Genomic DNA, 17,955 nt, shown 5'->3' on the forward strand with positions numbered 1-17,955 from the left:
CTACTCAGGTGTGAGGAGCAGCAATATTGATTTCATTTCAATAGCAACCAAACTTGGCAAAAGCAAAGCCACACATGACATAAATCCGCTCCCATGTGGGAGCAGAAGGATGGCAGGGAGTATGCAAGCCCAGCTTCCTCTTGCTCATGGAAGCTAGTTCACCATGGCCTGGAATTATGAGCAATATTTGAGATTAATTTTCTGTGCAAAATTACAGGTAAGTACAGCACTGTGGTTCTGTTGTGAAAATTAAGTGCACACAGCACTGCTTCTAACATTGGCCTAGCCCAGCCTCACAAAAACAGAGTAGGAAGCAAGCATGAAATGCCCATCACTGATGAGTCAAAGCAAGGTTTGGTAGTTAGTAGGCAGACTACAGCAGTTTGCTTTCATCAAGTGAAAATGAAATGTCTACATTTGGTAGGTAGAAAGCAAATGTTCATATTTGAGAAATGATCACATAGGTTCGTCATTTACCCTTTTGCTCATTGCATTTGATAGAGGCATTGATTCAATGTAGAGATTAATTTGGGGGCCAACACATTTGTATTTATATTATTTATTTCTAATTGTTTCTAATTTACAGTTTTTGGATTATTATTTTTAGAAATTGATTTTTATTCACCCTGACCAGATGGTTATGAATCCTCTGGAGCAGTATAGGAAGTGGCCTAGAATTGCAAACCATGTCCCCTTTTTCCCTAACAGAAACCTCCAGTAGATCTGCCTCTTTTACAAATGGAAGGGGCTCTTCCATTTATAGAGGGGCACACTAGATCCAATCTATTGTGGAGTAATGGGTGATATTTTTTAGAAAACAAAGATTTCAAACATATCCAAAGGAAGAAACTGAAATTTCATTTTCGTAAGTGTGTACACTCTGTCATTCCCAACATACTGGCTACATGTTTTCATTTGTTCAAAAGTACAGGGCTTTTGCCTCCTATAAAATATTTGATGCCCTTGAGTGGACAGCTTGCAGTATTGCATATATATACACTCCTTTAAGAAATACTACGGTAAGCGATTTGTGTTTGGAGAAAGAATACTATAAATCCTAAAATATCATCAATTTATTTGATTGGATACAATATTTGTATTCCGCTTTTTCGACAGCAAGCGTTGAATTCAAAGCAGCTCACAATAATCCCAAAAGGATTGCGGGGGGGGGGGGGGACATTGTAAGCACTATAATATCAAACACAGAAGCACATAAATAAAGCAAACCACAATAAATTCACCAGAACAATGAATACAGTGCCGTAAAATCTATGGTTCCAGCCATGTCTTGCCTCAGATTTTCTTATGCTTGGTTTACTTAGCACAGATGCAGCAGTGAATAGCAACACCAGCCCTTCCCAGTCATCATCTATCAATGACATTTCATCCATGTCGACAGAACAAACATTGGCTTCAGACACAGACAGCAGCCTTGATGCTTTGACAGGAACACTTGAAGGATGCCGGTGATCAGCTTTGCAGATTTAACATTGGCAAAGAACTTTTGCTTCTGTTGGGCCTGAAATGCTTGTAAGTTTATGGAACCAAGTCAAGAAACTCCATGTTCTGCATGTTTTTTCCCCTAAAGTAATGCCTGTGATTTTACTCAGTTGAAATAAGACTATCTGCTTAATAGTGTAAAATGAAAGCAACTTCATATCTCGGGTCGAAACAAATATTACTATACCTATTCTGTTTTAACCTACATCAGGTGAGCAGTTAGAGTAACTCGAAGCTCTAATGAGTTCATGGGCATTCTGTCAGACATCTGAAACGTAATCAATATAAATTTCAAAGAGAAAGAAGAAGAAAGCCATTGTAAGTGGCGTTGAATGTATATCTTTACAATTACATACATTTGCTATATTAGTGTATCTTGCTGGTATTTTCCGTACTGTAAAATATAGAGGCAGTTGTTTACCTACATAGCATTCTTTTCTCGGGGCCTTTTCCTCTCCACCTCCTAATTTCTGTACTTTTCTATAGAAGAAGCAAACTTGTGAATTCTTGCTTCATCTTTACATCTGAATGTAACTCTGCTTCTCTGAATGTGCTCTTTCAGTGCTTTCATTTCAAGGGGTAAGGTGGAATAAGCAAAACATGCCATGTGGGAATTTTTCTTAATTCTTGCATGCATTTATGCATTAGTGTGTCTTTTAAAAATAAGATTTTTGGGGTCTTTAAAGCAGTTTATAAAACACTCTTAGAAACCTTGACCCCTTTTTTCATACTCTGGCATTTCCATGGAAAACTTGATTAACAAATGGGGGCATTCAAAGGGGTTGGAGGCCTACCTTGACCCTTTGAATAGACATTAAAATATCTGCTTTTATGGTCTGTATATTAAAAGGGATCTTTACTCCCTATGTATAAATAACTACATCTACATCCAGAATAAATAGAAACTTCTAAAAGAAAGTGAAAGGGGCTATTTTAAACACTGAACCGTATGAAAAGGACTGCATTTATTATACATAATTGTGTGTCCCCGCCCTCTTTCTCTGGCATATTCCAAAGGCAAACATCAGTCTGACATGATTCAGTTTCTTTCTAGCTCTAAAAATTGTAATTCGTCACACCTTGAGCTTGAGTCAAAACTATTCACCTAGGGTTTAAAATAAAAATGTTTATGTGAATGTGTAGGTGGGTTGCCAGACTAACACTTTGTATTAGATATGGTGGGAGGAACAAAGTTATGAGACAATCCCAGGTGGTGCAACAGGCTTACTGGCAAGCTCTAAACAATGCAGATTTCTGGCTTGGTGATGGACATCTGTTTGTTCCACTGAAAACCAAAGTCAGACTGTATATGCCATCGTTCTGCTCTGGCACCAGCACTTTACTAACATCAAAATCTGATGCAAGATTACTTGGAAGTATGTCCTAAGGAATTCAGTGAGGTCTACTCCTAGGTGAGTGAGTATAGGATTGCAGCCTAAGTAGATGTTTGTAGGATAAGCATTCTCAGGCAATGGTCCACAAATACATTTTAGAGTAGCTCTATCATGTTGCTGCATTTGCTGCTACAGACTTCTCTTTGAATTTGCTCTTTGGGTTTTCCAGATGTGCATGTAAATTTATTGCTATCTTTTCACTTGAGACTTCTGGCTGAACATGAGAACTGGCTCCCTTAAATATTGTGCTTGAGATGCGAGATGGTATGAAATATGTTTGTGGTAGCTATTTATTATGTGCACCTGCCAGCAGCTGATGAATTGCTAAGTGATACATTTGTGTGTGAGTTGATTCTTGGATGAATGGGTTGCCCCGATCCAGAGTGCTTATTGAGGTATGTCATTCCTTTCAGTAGAACCTAATTTCAGGTATGTTATTAAAAATAAAACTTACAGCTTTAAAGAGCCCCTGTAAAACTGTTGGCCAGGATCCTAAGAACCATATGCACATTATGCCCCCCCCCCCCGCAATGCATTGGTCGTCAGGGTACCTGACTTTCAGGAGTGATTTTTCTAAGGTTCCGTCCCAGTGCACAGTTAAAACTAGATGTGTAAACCTTTGGAACCTGGACATAATTTATAATCTAATACAGGCATCTCCCCCACTTACATGAGTTCTACTCACGTGCGACTGCTTGAATGCATAGCGCTGGTAAATAAATAAATGAATAAATAAATAAATAGAATCATACCAGGAAATGGTGGAAGAAAGTTGTAAAGTCCTTGTGACACATGAGGAGATCCTCTCCGGATTCCGAAGACGATGTCAGTGAGGGTGGAAGAAGCCCCAAAGAGACCTGATGTGCAGCAGGGTTTTGTTAGGCTGCTCAGCCTCCCCATCTAACAGTTGGTAGCACAGCCACAGCTACTTCCCTGTGTGGCCTTCAGCCTTCAACCAGCCCCAGAGCTTTAACTCTAGTTGAAGAGAGAGTCGTGTGGAGAGTGGGAGAGAGAGCTAGAGAGCAGGGGGAAATAGGCATTTAGAGTCTTTTCAGAGGGTGCTTCCCACTTTATGTGATTTCACTTATGCACGTGGGTGCCCAGAATAAGCCCTGTGTAAGTGTACAAGTACGCCTGTACTTGTATAGCAGGATCCATATGGATGGTACCTGGGACAGGTTGATGTCCCAAATTAACACTCAGCAGTGGGGAAAACAGCAGAGGAACATGAGGGAAGAAAGAGACAATTAGCAGGGAACAAGTGAAGGAATAAGTTCTAGACTAAGAGTTCAAGTTGTTTGACATCTTGGCCGCCCAATCTTGATTCACAATGTTGTCTGACATTCTACTGGCTGTGAATGTTGAAATGACTTCCTACTAAATCTCTATACCTAAAGATGTAAAGTACACAAAGAATCCTCCACAGACAAGAAAGAAAATTACTCCTTTTTAAAAAGTATCAATGCATAACTATGGCATTATTTTTCGTTCTATAGTACATCTGCAGGGTGAGAGATGTAGCCTTCCTCCCATTGGGTTTGATACAACTCAATGTATTTAACAAAAAGTTGAATAAGGAGGTGTTGCAGAGCAACTCTGACTTGCTTAAAATAGCATTTTTATTAAGCTATTCTTTGAAGAGAGTCTAAATTATCGATTATACTTACAAATAGAAAAATAGAAATCTATGTTTTAACTAAGAGTGTATGCTTCAATGTGTGCTTAATAAAAAAGAGGTTTCCCATTCATATGCAGATTTATCCCAGTATAACTTAATTCAGTGATGACAAACTAGTCCTAAAAATTAACGTCACTGTAAATAGTGTTAATGTATGTTAGTTTTATAGGATTTAAATCTTTCAAAATGTACATTGTACTTCCAGAACCACTATGAAAATATTTTCATAAATGTTTGTAAATGTGGGGCATTCAAGGATTATGTATGTATGCTTTGTATAAAATATCTAGTAACTGAAACATTCTTTTCTGAATGTGCTGTACTGCAACAGAGACTGGGCTCTGTTTCATGCTTCAGCGTTACCTTAGGAGTATCACACGAAGTTTTCCCAGGTGGGGAAGGGGTGGGTGGGGCAGAAATACACAAGGAGTTGTGTGAAGGCTGCGACACTGGAGCTATTAGAGCAACCAGAGGCTTGTGCTTCAACAGTGTGAGGAGCAACTAGTTCAGATCACAGGAATTCAGTTGTCATGATTTGGTTGGGACAGCTTGTTTTCTGGAGTCTGCCCTGCCAAAATGTCTAGCCATCAACATTGCTGTTTTTAAAGAAGCCGTCCTGGGTTGAGCTGCTCTTGAATGCTAAGTGTGTGGAGGAGGGAGACTGCCGTTGTTCAGTGGTGACAGAAGGGCATTCTGCACATGCTAAGAAATACTTTTAATATCATATTCTAAGACTCATCTCTAATATTGAAAAAAGGAAACATGGGTTGAGCTCTGGTGACTCTTTGCATCAGTTTGGTAACAAGGGAGAGCTCGCCTATAACGAGAAATGGAAAGGAGGGGACACACACAGTTGTGGGGAAAAACATTTGTGAAGAACTTGTTGCTGAAAGGAAAGTGAAGAGAACAATTACTGGATTGAAGTGTGGAGGAGAATGGAATGTTCTGGTTATAGCTTACTGGCAGCAAAAGTGAAGTTTGTGCTTAATTTTTATATAGTGTTGGGTGAGAGACGTCATGTTCATTATAAAGCAGCCTTGCGTCACTGTCTAAACACATACTCTTAAGTTTGGGAATAAAAAAGATGGCCACTTTTAAAAGCTCTTGTAACACTTTTCTTCAATATAATGCTTTTATAGGGCTTAGTTCTCTCAAGGGGCAAACCTGGGCTGTACCACTTCAGACCAGAGCTGGGAGCTTACATGACTGGGTGGTCCTTCATAATTTATAATAAGCCTTCACATAGAATGTCAAAGAAATATAGTTAACACGCGCACACACGTCTCTCCTCAGGTAATGTTTTCAGCAACTTAGAAGTACTGTCACTTTGTCACCTAGCATCTCCACTTTTTCCTGTTCTTATTTTAAAATACGTTAATTGTAATATTTCATTCTCTTGTAAACTGCCTATGTCAAAGGGACGAGACGCGGTAAATCAGTGGTGGAGAACCCCACCCCCAGGTCCCTGATGCAGCCCCTCCTGCCTCACTGCCTGCCCCGTGCAATTCTTCCTGGGTCAGGCCCCATCCCAGGCCATGCCTCTCGTTGGCCCTGCTCAGTCCTGCCTTGAGCGCTTTTGCTTAGCTAGAAAGTTTCCTTGAACTATGACAGTGCCTCTTGCTTGCCTGGATGGAGCAATGTGTGGGTGCAAAAGCCTCTGACTTTTGCAGGGTCGGAATGTAACTTACTGTACAAAGATAAGAATTGCTCCTATTGTGCCACCCACTTTTGCCCATCCACCACTGTCTTATAGCCTCTGGAAGGTTATGCATGAAGGAATGCACCCCTGCAGTAAATGAGTGAGATACATATTTGCAAACTGTTTTCTTCTAGTATAGGTAATGTTATTCCAGTAAATCAAGTGATAAGGTTATTTTTTTGACCAGTTTCATTACCGAAAGGTAGAGCTAACATAAGTATGGGGCAGACAGTGGGAAAACATGACCCAGTGGGCCACTTCCATAACTTTACTAGTTAGTGCTGTGGGTTAAACCACAGAGCCTAGGGCTTGCTGATCGGAAGCTCGGCTGTTCAAATCCCCGTGACGGGGTGAGCTCCCGTTGCTCGGTCCCTGCTCCTGCCAACCTAGCAGTTCAAAAGCACGTCAAAATGCAAGTAGATAAATAGGTACCACTCCGGCGGGAAGGTAATGGCATTTCTGTGTGCTGCTTTGGTTCGCCAGAAGTGGCTTAGTCATGCTGGCCACATGACCCGGAAGCTGTACGCCGGCTCCCTCAGCCAGTAAAGTGAGATGAGTGCCGCAACGCCAGAGTTGTCCGCGATTGGACCTAACGGTCAGGGCTCCCTTTACCTTTACCTTTATCATTATCTTGTATCTACAGCACCTTCAAAATAGATAATTCTAGCACTTACTCAATTAAAAATCCAGAATCTATATCTATTAATTATGTATTAGGACTAAACCTGAAACCTAAATTTGCACATTGGTCTTGTTGCCACAAAAGAATGTAAGTATTATATAACATGGATTCAAACTTACCCATGCCATTTTTAAAGTTCTAGCAGTGGAGGCTAATTCAGTTAGGTCATTTCTTCCTACAATTTAGATCAAGTTTATGCCTTTAAATATTTTCTGTCTTCTGTAGTTTGGTGTGTTTGAGCCACTTAAATGTTCACCTTTTTAAAAGCTCTTTATGTGTATATGTAATCAAGTATGGCTGTCTTTCAATAACAAAACCCCATCATGAGACTACTATAGCATGCTCTGGCAATACTGTGAAATATTTAATCCGCCTTTCTTTGTCAATAGTTCTACTTAACTGCTCACCTGAAAGGGAGAATGAAGAAAATTGGCTATTAAATGTTGAGATTTTATATTCTACATATTTCTTTAAACACAATACTGAGTAGCTGAATGGCATTGCAGAGATGGAGTAGATGTAAAAACTGTTTTTGCATGTACCTTTGTCATTTGTTCAGAACATTACAGAAATTAGAAGCAACCCATTCTCAGTCTGAATTGTTTGTAGAAAGTGTTTTGAAGAAATGATTTTGTGTGAACATGCATATTTATGATTAATTATATAAAGAGAGGCACGTATCTGCACAGATCATACCAAATAGATAACAGCTGCTTTGGTACGTTTGGGGAAGTGGCAAAAAAGGAAATTAACAGAGGGTTCTGCATACCTTAAATGTCCATAATATTACAATGTAAGTATGAAAAGAGAGTCAAGTCACTAGTGCTTTTTGCTGATTCCTGTAATGTGTGGAAGAGTGCTTCCTGCGTGCTTAGGTTTATACACAGCCTCTGAAATAGTGTCATTTTCTATTCAGTAAAACTAAATTTATCAGATAGTTCAGGCTGGTTAAATCTAATAACAAGGGTACCCGAATGTTTACTTTTGGGCTAACCTAGGCATCTGCATGTGTTCTATTTGGTGTTGGGTTTAAAAACAACACAGCTGTACCCTCACGGATCCATCCTTTCAAGTCCTGTGTTTCAGCATGAGCTGCTTAATTTTAAACTCATTTTTTTACTGTTACAGGTTTACATGATTTTCTGTGGAATGTATGAACTTCCGAGTAGATATGGGGAGCCCCCGGCTCTCCATATGTTGTTGGATTGCAGGTCCCATCATCCCTGCCCCTTGGCCATACTGTCTGGGGTGGCGGGAGTCCCACAACATCTGAGGGCCACCAGTTCCTCATTCTTTGCTTTTGAAGGAGGGTCTAGGATCCAGATTTCTAAGTTAGGTGAGCCCAGTAGACCTTTTTACTCTTATTTTCCTTTGAACACCACACCATGGGCCATATGGGCTGCTCTGAAGCTCCTTGGGGCATGTGGAACTAGGTGTATGGTTCTTTGAATTTAGGCTCAAGGTAATTAAGATGTAGGAAGAATGGATCTGTAGTTTTAGGCTACAGCTTAACACCCCAGGAGTTAAGCGGGAAGATAAGTATGCAGTTTGCAAATTTTGTGCTAGGTTGCACTAAAAGCTGCAGTATCTAAATTGAGATTGGTTTTTCAGAACAGAATTGGTGGCCATAATAATGTGCAAGATGCATGCTGGATAGCATTCCTTCTAAATATCTGGAATTTATTCCTCAAGTGGAGAGGCATCCTTCTTGACCATGCCTCAGAGAATACTGGTCCAGTCTTGGCAGCAATACAGTCATACCTCAGGTTGTGAACGCTGCGGGTTGTGCATTTTCGGGTTATGGACCGCACCAAACCTAGAAGTACTGGAATGGGTTACTTCCGGGTTTCGGCACTCGCGCATGCGCAGATACACTAAATTGTGCTTTGCACATGCGCGTGCACAGACGCGGCGCTGCAGGTTGCGAATGCTGCCGGTTGCGAACATGCCTCCTGCACGGATCACGTTCACAACCCAAGGTTCCACTGTACAGTTTATGTAGGGAACTGGTTTGTAAAACTGAGGTGCTGAACTGCAAGCTTAAGAAAGGCTGATCAACATTTTGTAAATTCAGTATGAACGTTGTCTGTAAAATTCTGCACACAGATGAAGTCAGTGTATGTAGTATGGAATTGATCAGGGCTTGATGCTACATTTAGTGATACTGTTGGAGCTAAATGTTTTCCTGGACATGTGTGTACTTGGATAACATACTTGAAGTTAATGTGATGTGCACATCTGCTTCCAGAGACAGAACTTGGAGTCAGGTTAAATTCCCTCAGCTGACTTGCCTGATCTTTAATTTCATAACTTCACCATCAATGTTGCTGAGATCACTTTTTATATGTTGCAGTATGAAAAACAGTGAACCAAAATGATAAGATAATTTGTTTAGATTCTACTTTTAATACCTTTATGTATTTTTTTTTAATTTTATGCTTGGTATGCATGTTGAGAATCTCTTGTGCTAAAGAATTACAAGCCATCTTCTCATATGAACAAAGCAAAAGGAAAACACATGTTCTCATTTTTAAACTATAAAACAATTGTATTTTATTTTTATAATTGTAATTCTGATTGTGGATTTCACTGCCATTAACTCATTGTGCATATTGTAGATAAGTCTGGGTCCTATATTTCAATACGTATATGAATTTGTAAAAATAAAGTAGAAATATACTACTTGGAAGTAGTAAATTAATTGGTTCCTTAATTCATTTGATTCTAATGGTTCCAAAATTGAAAAGAAAATGTACTTAAGGTTCAAATTGTGTATTTAAGATTTTAATTTTTACTTTGTCATGCTGCTGCTTAATTTTTCTGAAAGAGTGCCTGCATTTTTGCACAGCAATCTGTTTTGTTAATTGTTTTTTTAAAGCACTTTAGGGCTCTTCTAAACACAACCATGCCTCCTCTCTCATCACACAATCTTTACTTATTAAAAGTGCTTGGAGTTGATGCAGTCCAGCACGAACGCAGTAGCTGCTTACGTAGGGATCTCCATAATGCATATGAGGGAAATTTTCCTCCTCTCCCCTCTGGTGCTCATCTATGGGTGCATATATAGGCCCTGCACTAGCGTGTAATGGGAGATTGGTGCTTTAACATTCATCCCTTATGATCATCTAATGTAGTCCCTCTGCTCAGTCAAAAAATGAAAGCTTGGAGCCAGATACTTCTGCCCAAGTAAAGAAGGAGGGCTAGATGGGATGTGGAAGGTGTGTGTTTCTGTGCACCCACGTACCCCAGTTCCCTGTAACAGCCTTGCCTGCCGACTGTCCATAATGTTTTACACGTGCTGTGGAAAGGTTGGGAGAAACAGGCTCATATGTCAACAGGGATCACACTGTGTGTTGCTGTGCCTGTTGTGGACTGAATTAATATCATTGTAGTTAGGGCTTCTGGGGAGGAGACTAGTTTAAACCAAGATATTGATTTTTTAAAAAAATAAAACTATTTTTAAACATTTTGAATGTGCATTTTTTTTTTTTTTTTGCTTAAAATTTAGTGTACTTTAATGTCAGGTGGAAATAACCCTGAAATAGAAAGCTGAGTTTCAAAATCCATAGCTAAGTGCTTTTTCAAACTGTCCAAGATCTGTGTACACTTGGCTGTGAGCTTGTTAATTAATGGGACTTAAGTGCATTATGTCTTTCTGGATTAGAAATTACTGCTAGCAATCAGGTTCTTCATTAGAAATTTTTTTAAAAATAATTTTTGGCTATGCATCATAAATTAGCTTTCCAGTATTTATACTATGAAAGTACCCAGATAAGCTTGCAGGAATCAACCCTTGTGCATGCTAGACAGGCAATTTATATAAAATGTATACAAAGATGGGATCCCATCTCAGTGAGAAGCCCTGGTTCTGTCCATAGTCTTTCTCTCACAAGTACACATATTTTTTTTTTTTGCAGATATAGGGCTTTAGTGCTGCACTATGTGCCTTAGACTGAAACACAGAGGACAGCTTAATCATCTTTCTCCCATTCATAATGAAGGTGAATTATGTATGTTAATGATGGCCATATTTGATTGCTGTAGAAGTGCACATGAGAAATGAAGCTGTACCCTTCCCACTTTTTCATAGCAGATGCTACTGTGAGGTGCTATCATCTTTTAGGGGAAACAGTGGTGACTGAAACAAAAAAGAAATGTGCACAATTTTGTAATGAATTTTTGATGCCTACATGAATTTTTTCAACAAGAATTGGCATAGCAATATGGTTGACATTTTTATATGCATATATTTTTAAATGGTTGTTGGTTTATGTTTAGCTATTGTCCTTTTCCAGAGTGTTTGGGTTTTCTTTACAAAAAGTTATTGTGGAATACTGAAGGAAATGTAGATTTCTACAAACAAAAAAATGCTGTTTCCTCTTCTGGGTCTTTTACTGGGTAATGCATGAAACATTTTTTCAAGGGCCAAATGTAACTGTTAAATTCAAAAGTCAATGAAGTATTTAATTAAAGGCAATACACAAAGCATATCAGTCTAGCCAAACTTTTGAATAAAAACCTTAGGTGAACTTTTGAGCATTTTTCAAGTATCCCTCCTCTTAAAACTAAAATATTATATTGTGGTAGATCCTCATTAATTTTTCTAGAATGACTCCAGTTATTTCGAGAGGTTGATTCACACAACCTTAAGACTGTTTGTGCTGATTACATTTTTCAAGTGCTTGCAGTGCTATGCTAAACCAGGAGTTGCTTCACTATGTGTGTGTTATCGCACTGTAGTAACTCGGCCACATCACTGTGGTTTGAAAGCTCCAAAAGCTGATGTGTGAATCAGCCTGAAGACTTGTGTTGCCACTGAAGTTAAACTGTAGCCACACTGGTTGAATTTGGCAGTCCTGTGCTAACAGATGTTATAGTTAGCTGTTCCCCTAGTTTCCAGTAACTTTAAACTATCCAGCTAGATTTTGGCTTAGGGCAGAATGTTTTGGAACTTCCATTGTACAAGCCCAGTCAAAATGAGTAAGCTGTCGGTGGCCTTCATTGATTTAAATGGCGCTTACATCGAAGGTCCCAGTACATTATGCCTGTAAAATGCGTAGGTGAACTATTGGAGAGCTCTCCATTAAAATATTGTTTTTAACAAACAGCCTTAAATTGTTTCCTCATATCTGCATTTTTATCTTTCAGATTTCCCCCATAAGCCTTTGTTTTTACAATATTGTTTATTCCCTGTAAAACATGTGCTGCGATGTATGTGCCTGTATTCAAGTGATTTACATATACAAATTATCACAGAAAAATGGCATCAAGCCCTAATATCCTCACCATGTTTGGAGTCTCGGGTCATTTATTGTGTCAGTTTGAAATGTGCTTTCAGACTAAACCTTTGAAATCTCAGTGTATTGATACATCAAATGACCTGTTCTGTGTACTAAATGAGGCTCTTGACACATTTCATTCTTGATGCTTGTGCAATGTTCTGTGGAAAATGGAAGTGAATTATTTTATATCATGGCTACTTCAACAAGATTAGATGCCTCCCCCCTCAAAACTCGACTTTTGAAAATAATGTTATTAATAGTGAATTATTAAGTGTTAGCTTTTAGTCTTATTTTAATTTGGGTTTCCATTTCTCCCCAATAGTCTTGTCTTTCAACATCTATATTAAAGCCACTGTAAAAATGAAATAAATGTGGACAAAATGTATATAAGAATTCTGGCTTGCTGGTTTTTGTGTCTCAACATGAGTATTTCTCTACTTCTTTGGAATGGTGGACGGAAATATGGATAATCTTGGAAGAGCAATTTTAAGTTGAATAAAAAGATAAGAGCAAAATATTTTTTTAAACCACTAGTTGGGTGGAGGGGAAACCTCAGAGGTGGTGTAGATGATTATTAGAATATTGCAGGATCATGTGAAACAGGAAAACTACAAATGCCATAATAATGCCACTGTGGATATTTAGGCACTGTGGACATGGCCGGTATCATCTACATGTGATGTTCTTTCAGGCCCTTGTTGCTTATTTTTCATTTAAAGCAAGCAAAATTATTGACCATCTACAACAGGGGGAGCTAATCTGTGCTATCCAGATAATCTGTGAACTCCCAACGTCAGCCAGCATGGCCAAGAGTCAGGTTTTATGGGAGTCATAGTCCAGCAACATCTCGAGGACACACGGGTTAGCTGCCCTACCTACAAAAATTAAAAACCACTTCTAGAAACCTTTTCCTTGACTATCCTTGCTTGAAATATACAACAGGAAAGCAATGTTTTGTTTCTGGGGCAAGGTTTCCAGTTACACACAGGTTTTTAAAGTTAACAGAATTGGTTACAGATGGATAATATTAAGGTATTCTGTAGCATAGGCCAGTACACTTAAAAACTCAGTAGGGAATTGCAGATCTTTGAAATGACAACAATGGGTTTTAATTTATTGAACCTCTACATTCCCCAATAATTTTTTATGATGCAAAGTTTGTACCCAGTTGGATTTCATAGTTGCATTTTGTATAATTTTTGATGGTGGACAACCCTCTTCTGTATTATAACTAAAATAACTTTTTGCTATACGAGTTCTGTTGTGGAAAATAATATTTTTCGTTCCAGTGTGGTTCTCTGCATGACAGGTAGCTTTTCTGGATATATAGCATTCCACCATCCCCAATCTTCGTAATAAAGAAGGCTGTGTATCTCCTTTGTTGTGTTAGTGGCTAAATCTGTGGACCGGGAATGCCACATGGAACATTCATTTTTATTTTACTTTGTTAAATTTATCCCACTTTTTTCCATCCTTGAACCCAAAGTATACATGTGGGTCCCACTTAGCCAGTCACTGAAGGAACCTAGAACTTCTTAGCTTCAGCAAGGTGGTGGCCTCATGTGCCTTCAAACTATGCCTTGTGCTTACATTTAGGTCCCTGAATATATCCCCTCCACCACTGTTCTACCTGACTTCCTTCTTGGCAATGGCAGCTAGTAACCACTGGAGCTGGTAGGACAGTCAAGTGGGTCAATGGAGGCATGGCTAATTTATTCCGGTTTTCTCCCCATCCTCCTTTGCAAAGATACTGTGAACAGGTAAGCAGATTTCCTCCTGAGTTTGCCTGCCTGCTTGCCTCCTCCTCCTTTTGTCTTTATTTCCATATTATAATTATTCTAAGGAATGGGAAATGGTGAGATAAGAGGATCTGTCTTGTCTTTCAGTATACACCTCTAAATGATTGCCACACAGTTTGGTGAATGGGTCTTCATTCTCTTTATCCATGTTGCCCATCATTGCAGTAATACAGATAGCAGACTACACCCCATGTTATGGGATTGTCCCCTGGAAAGAAAGAAAAAAAGACCTCCAAAATTTAAAATCTCCAGAATTTAAACTCTTAAAGGATTGTTTTTTAATTAAAAGTAGAAAGTTATATCAAGAAGCATTCAGGGTTCAAAAACTTTCATACATCTGAAACTCAGTAGGGCTGGTGCCTGTCTTAACTTCCTGGGGGAAGGAGTGCCATAGAGTTGGACCCTTGAAAGCGTAACTCCTCTTTGACATGAGTCATGCTTCTGGCCCATAGTCATGCTCTCCTGGATGACCTCAGTGGTTAACTTGGGATGCTTAGGGTAAGGAGATCCCTCAGGTATCGTGGGCCTCAGTTATTCAGGGCTTTGTACACAAGTACAAGAGCCGTGAACCTGAAAATGGAAAGTCAGTGCAGGTCTCTTAGTAATCAGGCTTGATTGTTACCCAAGCATGAACTACAGCGTTCACATTACCCCTATCCAGGAATGGCTGTAGGTGACATATCAGCTGAAGCTGATAAACAGCACTAATAGCCACAAAGGCCACCTGAGATTTAAGTGACAATGGTGGTTCAAGCAGCATACTCAAACTATGTACAGTACCTGCTCCTTCAGAGGGAGTGCAACCCCATCCAGGGCAGGTAATTGCATCCCAGATGTCTACCTACCCATATGTCCTCTGTCTTCCCATAGACTCAGCCCATCACTGCATCCAGGCACTAGTCCCAGTCTTTCACTGCTGCTCCTAAATCACATGCAATGGAAAAACCGAGCTGGGTATCATCAGCATATGAACGGCGCCTTGTTCCAAAACTCCAAATGACTGCTCTCATCGGCTTCATTTAGTGCTGAATAGCATTGGGGGATAAAAGAGTGCCTTGTGGGATCCCGTAATGTAACTGCCGTGGGCCCGAGGAACATTTTCTCAGTGCTACTTTCTGGACACAATGTTGTAAGTAGAACCAGTGCTGCCCCCACCCCAAATTCATGCCACGGAGCCAATCCAGCAGCCTGCCATGGTCAATGGTATCATAGCGTGTAACCCTGAATTCTGCATTAACTGTTTGAATTAAGCATTGCACAACATACTTTACAACATATAGAAATATTTTAAAATATAAGCAAGAAGAATCCTATATAATCATAGTATGTTATATTGCTCTGAAAAGTCCAGGATTTCCAACTTTTACATTTGGATGTAGTAAGAAAATGGGAGTGGCGGCAGCAGGGGAGCCAGAATCAAGGCCAGTCACTCCCTATAAGCTCTGGCCAATTTGCTCTGTTATCTTTCCTTCGTGTGTTAATTCTCCAAAAGTATCAAAAAACTCTTCCATTTCCCTCTGAAGTGCTTCATTCCTTCTCTCCGCATCTTTGTGTGCCCTCTCTGTGTTGCGCATTTTAATTTCCACCAAGCAATGCCACTTCCGTTGCTGACCCAGTTTCAAATGCAGATCTTTAATCTCTAACTGCAATTCTTTGTTCCGTTGCTCCAGGCTGTTGGCATAAACACAGACACTGTAGTTTAGCATTTTGCAGCCCACCTTTCTCCTGGCTGTCTTTTGACATAGTGATTTTTAAAGCACAGCGCTTTTCAAGCGCTTCACCCTTGGCCCTATAAATAAGACACAATTCAAAGAAGGATACTGTTGCTCTTCTCACATGCCCTGATACAAAATTATTAAAACCATCACATCAATGACCAGATCAATCTCTCTATCTAGTATGCCTGTTGCTGTTTGGAATTTCAATCTTCACGCATTCATCGCTTACAGAACCACACTGACTACAGGGGGCCAGAGGAGGGCAGGGGGAAGGGATAGTATCCCCAGGAGCTCAAGTCTCATTGCAAGATGCAGTAAGATTGTGGTAGATAAAGAAGGAGGGTGAAAAGTACACAGTCCTATCTTTTTGCTATTGAAAACCACCACCACCCAACAAACGTGCATTCAGACAGCCACCCACAGACAGCCACCCAATACATGCCAGTCATACAGTCATATTTTTATGTTGGCCTTTCTGGAAGAAAATACTGTTCTGGCAAAGTACAGTTATGTTCATTACTCCTTTAAAGGTCATAGCTAAAACTACAGCACCAGTTCAAAGTTTGAGGCATGTGATTATTTTTTATTTTTAGTGCATTCTATATGTAAATTATTCCAACTTATTCTGGCAAAACCCAATAGGTGTTGCCAGTATCTAGAAACCAACACAACTCCTTGTCTTTTCATTATAGGAGCCCCTGAGAAACCCAAAGGAAAATGCATTAGAAATTTCAGGGACGGAGCTCTTACCTTGAAATCTTAGTCTCGTACTCTGCCTTCTGCCTGGCCATCTGCTGCTTTAGACTGACAAAGTGGTCCTGCCAGGAACTCTGACTTGTTGAGCTGTCATTGCTCGAGTGGGGATATTCGCTACAGTTGCTCATTTGGACTTGGTCCAAGCTGTCTCGAAGCCCCGAAATATTTGATGTGCCCTCGTTAGTTTCTGCAAAATCTTCTGTGCACTTGGGTCTGCTAAAAAGCCTCGAAACAAGGTTTTCTTCAAGCATCGTGTCATCTGGGCAGTTCTTCCAAGAGACCTCAGCAATATTGTTTATATCCTTTAGGCTCATCGGGCAAAGGCATACGGCTCAGTTCTAGGTAAGAAGCAGTTTTGATTTTGTCCCTGTTCTTCTTTCACCCTGGACTGTGAGACTTCTCATCCTAGCTGCAGCTGTCTGAAGCTTCTCAAATGCTTGGAAATAATCCACTTTATTGGAGCCTGGGTCTTGTTTCAGCTCCAGAGCCTGTTCTTGATTTGGAATGGGAAACGCCTCAAGTTGCCGTGCTTCACATGTCCTCTTGCAGTGAGGGCTTGCTTCTGTCTGGCAGAGACAGTGCCCTTTTATTGCCCTCCTTTCTCTTGCCCTATGCAGTTTGATTGACGTGGGTGCATGGAACATTGACTGGCCCACGCACTGCTACTTGCTCCCTTCTGTTAAAATTTCTCCAGAACTGGCAGCAGAGAGGAAACAAAACTTGGATTGCCTTCATGCAAGTACAAGGTCCTCTATGTCTTTTGTGAAGACAATAGAAGAAGTGTTTTAAATCTGATTTTGGATTTGCTGGTGTCACAAGGGAGCTGAAGGAACGAAAAACAGCTATTGCTTGGCTGAGTGGTGGTGCACCTCACTGTACTTCTACAGTGGTAAATTCCCTGTCTCACTAAATCGGTTAAGTTTTTGTCGAGACCAAACAATACATTTATACAAAGCAATCATAACATCTTAAGTTAAAAACCAGAAAACAGTTTACATGTACAGATAAAATACTTCAATGTGCACTTGCTGGTGCATAAGAACAAACCTTTCTGTAACAGTCCTGTACCTGCCTCCTAGGAAACATCATAGATTTTGCTGACCTTCTCAAAGGAGGGGATCCATGTATTTCCTTGCCAATGAAGAATGAACAAGTTTGTAAATGCTTCTGGTGACCAGAAAAAGTGCCAAATCTCCCTTTAATATTTTAAGAGGCCTTTATATGTAACCTTCAAGTGATGGGTAAAGCATACTGGCTTCCCTTCACCAAATGGGTATGAATATTTGTTCATATATTGCTTATCCTAGTAGGTAGACCCTGTCCTGTTTGCAAACTAGAGGCTTAGAGCAGCCTTCATGTGCCAAGATGAGATTATACCTATACACTTCAGTTTGCTTTGGTGTTATACTCTAGCTGTCGCTGGTGGCAAACCTCTGCTAAAATAAAA

General features: G+C 39.9%; 2 protein-coding genes across 10 annotated transcripts in view; one reads left to right on the forward strand and one right to left on the reverse strand.

Moving 5' to 3' along the window:
• The window catches only part of MAPK9 (mitogen-activated protein kinase 9), a gene marked incomplete at its 3' end in the record, with an annotated part of 39,417 nt that extends 26,789 nt beyond the window's left edge, over positions 1 to 12,628 (forward strand). For 6 of the 9 annotated variants that reach the window (XM_083428578.1, XM_083428574.1, XM_083428577.1 and 3 more), the window contains one exon: positions 1,328 to 12,628. In XM_083428578.1, the coding sequence (XP_083284704.1) occupies positions 1,328 to 1,470 (143 nt within the window). Of the gene's footprint in view, positions 1 to 1,322 lie in introns of all 9 variants that reach the window. The other 3 variants (XM_083428581.1, XM_083428582.1, XR_014508360.1) reach the window with 2 other exon arrangements.
• LOC310672050 (rho GTPase-activating protein 24-like) lies at positions 1,583 to 17,423 on the reverse strand. Its single transcript, XM_083428590.1, has 2 exons — positions 16,503 to 17,423; positions 1,583 to 15,705 (listed from the first exon to the last, which is right to left on the reverse strand). Exons 1-2 carry the CDS (start codon positions 16,820 to 16,822, stop codon positions 15,468 to 15,470), a joined length of 558 nt encoding a protein of 185 aa, XP_083284716.1. The 5' UTR covers positions 16,823 to 17,423; the 3' UTR covers positions 1,583 to 15,467.
• Positions 17,424 to 17,955: the final 532 nt, after the last annotated feature.

The sequence above is a fragment of the Podarcis tiliguerta genome, assembly GCF_965153285.1.
Source record: "Podarcis tiliguerta genome assembly, chromosome: 2".
Taxonomy (NCBI): domain Eukaryota; kingdom Metazoa; phylum Chordata; class Lepidosauria; order Squamata; family Lacertidae; genus Podarcis; species Podarcis tiliguerta.

Bases quoted from the DNA above. Each gene is read 5' to 3' on its own strand.
- LOC310672050 (XM_083428590.1), bottom strand. From the start codon at position 16,822: ATGAGCCTAAAGGATATAAACAATATTGCTGAGGTCTCTTGGAAGAAC. The intron at 15,706-16,502 runs GTAAGAGCTCCG...TTATGCCAACAG, and splicing joins TACGAGACTAAGATTTCAAG to CCTGGAGCAACGGAACAAAG.